This window comes from Cardiocondyla obscurior, linkage group LG23 (assembly GCF_019399895.1).
Source record: "Cardiocondyla obscurior isolate alpha-2009 linkage group LG23, Cobs3.1, whole genome shotgun sequence".
Lineage (NCBI taxonomy): Eukaryota > Metazoa > Arthropoda > Insecta > Hymenoptera > Formicidae > Cardiocondyla > Cardiocondyla obscurior.
In genome coordinates this window covers 2,015,448-2,026,647 of record NC_091886.1, presented here as the reverse complement: position 1 = coordinate 2,026,647, position 11,200 = coordinate 2,015,448, and the positions used below count along the sequence as shown (strand labels likewise).

Genomic DNA, 11,200 nt, shown 5'->3' with positions numbered 1-11,200 from the left:
GAGATTATTCCCCGATTGCTTAAGAAGAACGGACGGGTTATCCGCGGGTTTGTCGACTTTTTATCCGCTAATTGAGGAAATATCGGGGATTCTCAATAAACATCGAGGGAAAACGACGACTTCGTCGCGAACGAAGTAACGTTTCTTAATCTCCGTGACTGGCGACACTCGCGTGAAAACTAACGGTATATTTTCGTTCTGTTTCGTATAATTATAATCGTGTTGCACTTAGCTGGTCTACCTAATCATTCGTTCGCCGTTTCGATCATGCGAACGTGGGCAGTTTCGCGATCGTCACGAACCCCTGTTTCATAATGCAGCGTAATCGGGAAATTAATCGATGACCCGGCGATTCTGATACAATACGACTCTTCGGATTTCGCCGGGGAAGCGACCTTGCCCTTCGGAATGTTTCCGTCACACACGCCCCGCAAACATCGATTTCCTTTCAATGTTAATTCGCATTCCCGATCACGCTCGAAGGCACGAGATCTTTCCACGATTCGTGTCGATCCCGATGCGTTATCTCCGCGTCATTACGATTACGATAAAAGCCAATCACGGAGTGTCGCGATAACGAGACAAAACGTTTGTGCGTTCGTTCGTTCGTTCGTTCGTTCGACGGAAGAAAATAACCGCGACACGCGGCGCGATTGTTGTAACAATCTCTGATGTTGGGGCCGCGCTACCTGCCGATGCACTCGCGTGTCGCTTATCGGAAAGGACGATCGAATCAAAATTGCGCTGTCGGCGATGGCGATTCCTCGAGCTGCACGCGGCCGCGTTCTAATCGTTCAGCTCTAGCGTTTTCTAAACGCAATGTATCCGCATAATAGTGCGAAAGCGGCTCTTTTCTCTTTTCCTCTCACGCCCGCGACCAGGTCGATTCCGTTCCGTCTCGTGCGCCGAAGACGGCCTTGACATTCGCATTTATTGCCATTACCCCTTTTTATCTCGTCCCGTGACGTGAGACTTACGATCCTGTCGATTCCGCTCGTTACCGCGACATATTTTTATTACAGTTTACGCCCCCTCCTTTTTTTCACGCCTTCTGTCGATTCATGTGTCGACAGTTTTCGGAAACGCGTTTGTGCACGATCATTCGGAAACTGTGCAACTACGTGCGGTTGCGAGAGTAACTTTTTCTTACGCCATTTATTTTATATTTCGTTTAAATAATATAATAATGGACTTTACTTTCTTATTTTTTTCTTTTGCGTGGCTTATTAAATCTAGGTTTAATTGCAATCATTGAATTCGTCGTGATTTATAAAAATAAATATGAAATATTAAAAACGCGACTTCTTCTGGCCGTAACGAATAAGTAAGTTTCGCGTGCGAGTCGCTAATCATCGTACTTGCCTCGCCTATTTGACACCGATTACTCGGAACATACAGCTATTGACCTTCGCCGATAGTTTCGATTGTTGCCGCGGTCACTGAACATGCCGTTGCATTAAAACTTCTCCTAAATCCGAAGCCGTAAGACCGTTTATTCAACATATCCCGCTGCGGAAGCCTTCCCCGCGAAAATCGCGGTGGAGACCGACGTACCTTTCATAACGCGGACAGCAATTTTTTTTATTTTTCTTAATAATATATTTATCGCTCTCCCGTTTTAATATTGCAGCGTAATATTCCAACGTAATATTCCAACGGTTCTCCGGTTCCGATATTGCTACGTAAAAAAGTTGCGCGCTGGATTCGGCTGAATCAGAGATAAATCCGGGTGATCGAAACGCGAAGGCACGTTACCTAGCCCTTTTTTTTTTTTTTTTCTTAGCACAGCTTTCCGAGTGCCGTTAAACCGGCAAGTGATGTCATCGGTTACGTCACGCAGCGCGGGTGTAAACGTATGTAATGCGTGAGTGCTTGCGTATCCTGTCTATATTGCTTCTCTGAAGCACGTTCGCGATCCTGAAATATCAACGAGTTGCCGGCAAGCTCATACGCGGAGACATTTCATAGAAATCGTCTGACACAAGCGGTTCATTGTAAAAAAAGCGTAATTATAAATGTTTGGCTAATCAAAATATTTTTACGGCAAATAATGTTACGCTCCCTAGTATGCTTAGACAATATACACATTTTGCAGATTTTTGCTGTCTAATTGGAATTGACTTTTTATATTAATATCTTGTTTCTCTTTATTTTAACTTATTAAACTTCACGATGATTCAAATGCACATTTTTAATCTTTGTTTAATTTTAAACGTATCGTAATTCAATATTTTCTAATTATAGAGAGCTATTCTTGCAAAAATATTAAGCGTAGACAAAATAATTTCTAAATAAAAGTTAATTTCTGATATGAATTAATAAATTTAACTTTTTTTTATCTTTTTCTATGAGCTAGAGATAAATATAGAAAAATATTTTGTAAGCATCCCGTTGCTCGGTCGTGATGGAGACGTAATCATTCGAAGGCCAAGTTGAAACAATATTAAGAGAATGTCGTCGGAGACACAACGCTGAATTAAAAAGTTTAATATTTCCGCTTAAATGTACATTTTTTTTTTCTTTCCCGTAAAATTTGATAAGAACAAAATATGTAACTGTATAAGTTATCCTTGACTTATCTTTTACATTACGATGCGGTTAAAAATTGCTATCCGGGAATTATTATGCGGCCGGGCGATAACAAACACAAGCGATAGCATATGTGATGATCGATCGACAGCAGCTAAACAGAAAATTCCGTGTGTTTCAGAAAATCGGCAAACCCATTTTAGGAATTGTTAAGCAATAAACGATAATAAGGAATTAATCGTCCCGCTTTAATATAGTATTCCGAGAAACGCAGTTATGTCGTTTACGTAACGCGCAGAAAAACCTGTTATGTATTTTATCGGACCGTGCCTAGTGGACATTGTTTTTGCAATATTGCGTTACGATATGTTCCGCGAACGAATTGCATAGAAATCATCAAACCTCCCGGCGGGCTACGCATGCAGCGAGGATTACGTCGAGCAGCTGTCGCGTTAACTACAATCGCATAATTAGCTCGCGTATTCGGGATGAGAACACTTATTTCTTTGCGGGGCACTAAATCCGCGACAAAAAAGGAGACCGCTTAATCGCGACATCGGCCGCGATGCATAATGCATGCACTTGGAAATGATTGATGCTACACCGAACGAGCAATACGAAACTGCGAGCGGTACAAAAGCGAGGAACAGTCTCTTTTCTTCCAATTATTTGCCAAGGCAAACAAAAGAATTTGCATCGTTTAGCCTCGTTTAATAAGGCGGCCTCGTAAAGACAAACGGCAGCCTCTCGTTCTCGAAATAAATCCCGCTTCCCATTCACCAATCTGTTCGCGAAGCCGCCGCGTTTAAATGTCGAGACATATCGTTTACGGCGAGGACCCCGTGGCTCACGAAGGCCATCCTCATTGATCGTCTAGTCGTCGTCTCAATTTCTCTCCGATCAAACGTTGCCGATGGCATTCAAGGTCGTACGACCTTGGATACCGCACTGTGCTTCAATTAAATATCGTCAACCGGCCGTTTCGTCATACTCGGATAGCACCCGAGGGAGATGAATCTTTCTAGAATTAGTCACGCAAGGCCGCTTCGAAGCCTATCCGTCGCGATTCCGCGCGGTGAATTAGGTGAGCAAATGAGACATTATATTTTCACTAGTCTTACGCGACTCGGTTTCTTTCCACGCATCAATATTTCGCGTATCAATCCCTGTCTTCGTTATTAGATAGAAAGTGAATTAAAGTTCATTCTTTTCAAATCATATTTTTGTGGACGATATGTCACATATTAAACTTGTATATCGTAACGACGTGGATAATTGAAATGGAGAAAAAAGAGAAAAAAAAGAAATTCGACATTCACGATAATTCATTAATTTTTCGTTTTGATAGATGCAATTAATAATTAATTATTGCCGAAGTGTGCAAACGGATCCCGTTTCGATCAGACATCTCAACAGACATCTACGTTCAAAACCGTGAACAATGTCAATTTTTGTAGTGACAATAATTATAAGGTAGCCTTACAAATTCTTTTATGCAATATAAGGATTTGTGTCGATCGTCAGCTCGTTAAATAAGATGTTTGTACTTATGTAATTCCACTCTGCGGTTCAACTTCTCCGCCGTGTGGAAGAAACAGATATTAAGTTTCCTTGTTTAAATTGAACAATGAAATAACGACGTATATAAGTTATTTAATTAATTTAACGGAGACAAAGCACACTTTGACACGATACGCATATTTTACACGTGATAAGTTTAGCTTATTAAATGAAACAGACTGTGCTCTATTAGAGAAATGTTAACCGTCTCTTACATTACTCATCGAGCGTACAATCAGATCTCTATTGCGAAGTCGCAGAATGCAATTTGCGTAATTGCGGGCGGCGAAATTAAAAAAAAAATCGTCACGTGACGTGGGTGTAATTTATTTGTCGCGCAAATTTTTTTAATTGCCGGTTATCATTCAATTGCCCGTCGCGATCGCACGATTGTGCTCGGCGTTATCGAATAACGCTCAAAGCTTTTGTAAATAATGTTTGACGAGATTTTTTCGCGTTTCGTTGCAGCGAGGGCGACAGATACATGAAGGTAGCATGGAAAGATGTCAAGGTGGGTGACCTGGTTCACCTTTCGAACAACGAACGAGTACCGGCCGATCTTTTGCTTTTGCGAAGCAGCGATCCTCAGGGGTTGGCTTACCTTGATACGTGCAATCTCGACGGCGAGTCGAATCTGAAGCAGCGCCAGGTCGTCAGAGGTTTTCTCGACTTGCAAAACGCTTTCCAGCCTTCCAAGTTCCGATCGGTAGTCGAGGTCGATCAGCCAAGCACTAGAATATACAGGTAAATGCCGACGATTACTCATCGTGTCCACTTTAATTAAATTAAAAACTTGAAACTATATTTTTTATTAATTCGAAGAAATGTCCAAAAGCTTTATCGGACGGATCCGTTAATTAAAAAAAAATCTAATTGTATGTATTCTCTTTTACAATTTTAATGTAAATTTTTTATATTCTATTATTTGCGATTTATCTGAGAGGCGCGCTCATCGTAATGCCGTTTATTACCGTGATAACGTTTAACGGAATTAACTAGATTATTAGAGTGATCTCACTGATATTTTTATTAGGTTCTACGGCGCCGTGGTGCATCCAAACGGCGGAAGAGTGCCCGTATCCACGGAGAATCTTTTACTCAGGGAATGCATATTGAAGAATACCGACTTTGTCGAGGGGATAGTCATATACGCTGGCCACGAGACCAAAGCGTTGTTAAATAATGGTGGACCCAGATATAAGGTATAAATTACGAAATAAATAAAAATTTCAGTAGAACTATTTCGTTCTTCCGTACGATAATATAAAGATAAGCCTTCTGACTTGTGACACGCGTGTGATTTCAGCGCTCTCGACTGGAGAGGTACATGAACAGGGACGTGAAATGGTGCGTGGTGATACTAATGATACTGTGCGTGGTCGGTGCGTTTGGCTGCCGATTTTGGCTATCCACGTACACGGGTCTACCGGTTGTGCCTTTTTTACCAGTGCTGCAGGAGCCGATTTACGAGAGCCTGCTAACTTTCCTGACGTTTATCATAATATTTCAAGTGATGATACCGCTGAGCTTGTACGTGACGATCGAGATGGCTAAGGTGGGACAGGTGTACCACATCGGTCACGACCCGGTCCTCCACGACACGGAAACCGGCCGCAAGGCGGAATGCCGTGCGCTGAATATTACGGAGGAACTAGGCCAAGTGAGTGTGGCAATTTATATTAAACGAATTTGCGCAGAGCGAATATTTTACGATCAATGTCCGGAATGTTATAAATTAAAATCTCTCATTTTTACATTTAATAATCAAGTACGTTGAATTTAATTTAATATGGTACACAGTCGTTCTTTATAATTCGTACCATTTCTCTATAGTTTCCTTTTTCTTTTTTTTCTTTTTTAATAAAAATTTTATGCGGCGTAACGATACGTTTCTTTAGATAATAAAGCATTTTATATTGGCCTTTTTAATTTATGACGTGCAACGAATATGATTTAGAATATAATCGTTGAATGACAGGTACAATACGTCTTTTCCGACAAGACCGGCACCCTCACTGAGAACAAAATGCTATTTAGAAGGTGCGCGGTAGGCAACCAGGATTATTCGCACATAGGCGACAATGAGAATCTACTTCCGTGCTCGCGACTTAAAGAGGACCTGCTCATAGGTACATTTCGACATCGCTTACAGGAGTTTCTTATTGTCTTAGCCACGTGTAACACGGTTGTCGTAAATTCTCAACCGCATCACGATATTATGAACTCTTCCGGGGTCATCGAGGAACCTCAAAAGAACGGAACTAACTCGAGGTTCGTATAAGTTAGATTAACGAAAAATGAGAGAGAATCGAAGCATATTTGTGCCATTATTTGATTATAAAAAAATAGAAGATAATTAAATATTTTTTTCTATACAGCAATTAATCTCCATTATTGTATTCAACGAATTTTTCTTTACTAATATCGATGCTATTCAACAGAATAATGGAAACGGATGCGAGCTCATTTCCAACCGTCAACTCTGCACCAGTGCCGCTGTCGCCGAGCAACAGAGCGATTCGCACCTTATCTCCGGTATCGCCAGTAATTAGCACGGCAAATACGTTCGACGATACTTCGAAGTTCCCGTTTAAAATTTGCAGGTTGGTATAACGCTTCAGAGATATACGAGATACGGAAGCGCTTAAACAGGGCGATATCTTTGTAGGCCAAAGCTACTGAACGTAACGTCAATACCGTGCCTCGGCATCGGGCTACTGGGACGGAAATTTGCAGAGGGACAGAAAGGACGTATCCCGAACGCGAAGAATGGCGACGAGTTGCTACAGACCCCGGCAATCTACGAGGCAGAGAGCCCGGACGAACTGGCGCTGGTTCACGCGGCACGCGCTTATGACGTCAAGCTCGTAAAACGAACGCCCCGTAGCGCGATCGTATCCTTCCCGGACAAGTCAATACTCGCGTTCGAGATACTTCACGTACGTAATTACACGCGATGATTCATTCGCAAGAACATAAACGACGGAATATAATTTATACTATAGTTAATTTTTAAACGCCCGTAGGTGCTGCCTTTTGATTCGAACAGGAAGTGCATGTCGGTGCTACTCAGACATCCTCAAACCCGCGAGATACTGCTGTACAGCAAGGGCGCTGACACGACGATGCTACCGGCGCTCTCGCCAAGCGACGAGAATGCCACCGCCTCGGCGAGCATCCGACAGTACCTGCAATCCTATGCACGTGAAGGTTTGCGCACGCTAGTGATGGCAAAGAAAACTCTGACAACCCAGGAGTACGAGGCCTGGAGACAGAAACACGACGAAGCGGAACTGTCGACGGAGAACAGAGAACGTCGTATACGCGACTCGTACGCGATGTTGGAGACGCACTTGACGTTGCTGGGTGTGACCGGTATCGAGGACAAGCTCCAAGCCGGCGTACCCGAGACAATGGCCGCCCTGGTCGCCGCCGGGATTGTCGTGTGGGTGCTGACAGGTTCGTGGAAAATCGCGGTAAACCGGTTTAACATTGGCGAGTAGTATTTTTAGCGCGCTCATCTCGGAGAGAGATACGCGAGGCGTTTTACATTGAATAGTAACTATATAGGGTCACTCCTATCTATTATTACATAAATGCCGTATACGTTATATAAAAATGGATAGAGAAATATAAAAAAAAAAATTACGAATGCGTATCGACAGCCAATAGAAAAATAAACGTAGTTAGAACGAGCTCCACGTTATAATGCACCTGTCGTGTTTTTCCATTTCAGGAGACAAACCGGAGACCGCGGTGAATGTGGCGTACTCGGCACAGCTCTTTTCACCCGCCATGCAACTGCTACAGCTGCAAGCGAGATCGAAATCCGTGGCCGAGGCACTTATACACGGCTACCTGGACTCGGCGCGCAAAGAAAATGCAAACAACGATCATCCACAACCAGACATGATTGGCATTAGAAATCCCACTAGCATCTACAGCCGCGATCCCGTCGAAAGAAATGCGCACAGGATTGGCAGTCCGTGGCCACGGCAACGCGCGCTCGTCGTGGACGGCAAGACGTTAACCGTGATCCTGGACCCGCGATCTGGTCTCATCACCCCGTTCCTCGAACTAACGAAAATGTGCTGCAGTGTCTTAGCCTGCCGCGCCACGCCGTTACAAAAGGTAACGACGATACCTCAGCAATAATAAACTGACATTGAAACGAACTTAGATCACGGATTAATAGCTATGACACGAGGAGTAATGTGATTTATTTCGTTACAGGCATATATCGTGCGCATCGTTAAAAAACAATTGGGAATGAGAACGCTAGCAATCGGCGACGGTGCGAACGACGTTAGCATGATACAGACTGCGGACGTGGGCGTTGGTATCTCGGGGCAAGAAGGCACGCAAGCGGTAATGGCAGCAGATTTCGCGGTTTCCCGATTTTCTATGCTCAGTCAACTCCTACTTCTACACGGGCACTGGTGCTACGATCGCCTCGCCAGAATGATTTTATATTTCTTTTATAAGAACGCCACGTTTGTCTTCCTCATATTCTGGTTTCAAGTAAGTATCGAATAGATATTTTAAAAAATAATAATAATTAATGAAAAGGAAAAATGCTATCTGTATAATAGATTTTTTAAGAAAAAGTTTATCAATATTTTAAGCACAGATATTTATAATTGCTTTTTTTTCTCTTTTTTTTGCAGTTATTTTGCGGATTTTCCGGTGCTGTAATGATAGACCAAATATATTTAATGCTTTACAATTTGCTGTTCACCTCGCTGCCGCCTCTCGTTTTGGGTATTTACGATCGAGTTGCGAAAGCTAGAGTATTACTTGCAGCGCCGGAATTGTATACGAGAGGACGCTTGGGATTAGTGTATCAGTCGCATTCGTTTTGGGTTACGATGATCGATGCTCTTTACCAAAGTGTCATTATATTTTTTATTGCCGTAGAGGTTGGTATAAACATATGTCTAGTAGATTATGCACTCATTAAAAACGTAAATCACGGTATAAGACAAATGTTTGTTATCTTTCAGGTTTACGACGATTCGATTATCGATATTTGGGAATTTGGGACAACTATTATGTCAGCGTGTATCGTCGTAATGCTAACTCATGCTGCCATTGAAACTAGATCTTGGGTAAGAAAGAAAAATAAAATTATAACTATGTTAGAAAAAGATTTCTTTCGTGGGATGTTATGTAACGTGATCTTATTTGTTTCAGACTATAATCCATATTGGTGCCATTTTCGGTTCCTTACTTTTTTTCTTCGGATTTTGCTTATGTTACAACGCCGTTTGTGTCAATTGCATGGGCCTACCTGGGTCATATTGGATAATGGAAGAAGCCTTTACACATATCACCTACTGGCTGACAGTGGGACTTACTTCTGTTCTTGCCTTAATGCCTAGGTAAAGTTTATAGTATAATCGTATGAACGATATTAATTTAAATCCGCAAATATGTAACTCTGCGTTCGCAGTTTTATTATATTTGATCAATTTTTTATCGTTAATTTTTTTCTTTACTTCTTTATAACAACAGATTAGTGTACAAAGCGATACAATCTACTATCGCGCCAGATAATATGCACGTTGTCTCGCGGCTAATTGCTACAAAAAGCGATAATCAAGTTCGTCGGCAACGTATTAGCAGTCAAAGAAGTGAAGTAAACTTTATCGCTGGATGGTCGCGTTCCTCGCAACATGCTACTATCAGGTATATCTATACTCGCGCTATCTAATTGCTCTAAATAATGCTCACAAGTTTCATGAAGTTTTTTTTCTTCTATCATTAATGCAATTATTCATTGCAGACCCGGTAGCTACAGGAGCAAAGGCAACGCTCTCACGACTATTGTCGCGTGACAGGCACAATCGGAAAGAGATGAAACGTTTCCGTATTCATCGCAAGGAAAACTAACTAATCGCCGAAAAGTGGGGAACATTTTTTCACCGTTACGAGCTTCGAAAGTGTTTCCCATCAGACAGAAGAAAATCTTTTGATTTCCGAAGAATCCGTTTGCACTGACAATCCTATCTAGTAACTAACTATATTAAGTATATCTGATTGACCATTTCCTAGCTCCTTGTACATTAAGTTTTTAGTATTGTAAATACGAGAGGAAAGTCAGTTAATTACAGCTGGTGCTATTGGACGTGAGAAATTTTGTTTACTACTGAATCGTGCGATAGAAATTACTGAAGTAGTTGAAATTTTGTCGTTCAAAATGCAATGCGCGTCACCGCTTGCCCGCGTGGGTGTTCTCGTTGCTGATATCGCGATTAATATTTAATAACATTGCCATTTTTCGAATTGTCGCGACTGATTTAAAATCGAGTGGCCTTAAATCTCAGATTGTTCGTTGCATTTAATGGCTGTGACTTCTAGGGACCAAGACTGCGCGTTGTAATCGCATTGAAGTAAGCCGGGCTCGAGTGAAAGTCTACGTTGCGCTACTTCGACTCTGTTTTCTTCCTTTAATTTTGTTACGACCTAGAACTTCACTCGAACGCGCACCCGCGACTTCTTTCGAGCGGACCGTATAGAAGACCAACGTTAGAAACGGACGGACAATGTACCCTGAGTTCTAGTTTGTTCATACACTTGCAAAGATAAATGTACAAAGATGTTGTAAAAAGAATGCAAAGTATAAATGTACATATATAAGATACTCCGCGAGATATATTTTATAAATGCTGAGAGAAACAGATTATATATGCATATAGATATATATATAAACTGATTTATTTTTTAAGTAAGTGTTCAGTTATTGTTTTAAACGTCGCATCATTTGTAAAACGAATAGCAGGAAGCAGGCGCGGACGTTTAAAGTACGTGACCGCGTTAAGTTCCTATTTCTGGTCCATTCGCTGAATTCAACGCAACGAACTCATATAAATTATGACGTAAAGACACGAGCTTTGTTATACTGTTGTGTTATTATCCGTTGCACCGTAATGCCAGGGGGAATACTGTGAAAATTACGGTTAACAAATTTTAATTTAGATAATGCATATTGAATGTTATATCGATAACACGCCGTTGTGCTATCTATAGTATTTTGATAATGGTTAAATTATTGCTGTGTGCGTTTACCGATGTAACAAGAACATTAAAAATCGGAACCGTCAACTGTCAA

The 11,200-nt window shown here is 41.6% G+C and overlaps 1 protein-coding gene across 2 annotated transcripts in view; it reads left to right on the top strand.

Moving 5' to 3' along the window:
- LOC139111344 (phospholipid-transporting ATPase VD) overlaps nucleotides 1-11,200 on the top strand; it is a 19,931-nt gene extending 8,731 nt beyond the window's left edge. For both annotated transcript variants that reach the window (XM_070671591.1, XM_070671589.1), the window contains 14 exons: nucleotides 4,558-4,833; nucleotides 5,123-5,291; nucleotides 5,396-5,749; nucleotides 6,068-6,360; nucleotides 6,531-6,692; nucleotides 6,758-7,028; nucleotides 7,116-7,548; nucleotides 7,826-8,220; nucleotides 8,323-8,610; nucleotides 8,757-9,008; nucleotides 9,093-9,197; nucleotides 9,283-9,470; nucleotides 9,604-9,777; nucleotides 9,875-11,200. In XM_070671591.1, coding sequence (XP_070527692.1) covers nucleotides 4,558-4,833; nucleotides 5,123-5,291; nucleotides 5,396-5,749; nucleotides 6,068-6,360; nucleotides 6,531-6,692; nucleotides 6,758-7,028; nucleotides 7,116-7,548; nucleotides 7,826-8,220; nucleotides 8,323-8,610; nucleotides 8,757-9,008; nucleotides 9,093-9,197; nucleotides 9,283-9,470; nucleotides 9,604-9,777; nucleotides 9,875-9,926 — 3,412 coding nt within the window. In that variant the 3' untranslated portion in view covers nucleotides 9,927-11,200. The remainder of the gene's footprint in view (nucleotides 1-4,557; nucleotides 4,834-5,122; nucleotides 5,292-5,395; nucleotides 5,750-6,067; nucleotides 6,361-6,530; nucleotides 6,693-6,757; nucleotides 7,029-7,115; nucleotides 7,549-7,825; nucleotides 8,221-8,322; nucleotides 8,611-8,756; nucleotides 9,009-9,092; nucleotides 9,198-9,282; nucleotides 9,471-9,603; nucleotides 9,778-9,874) is intronic.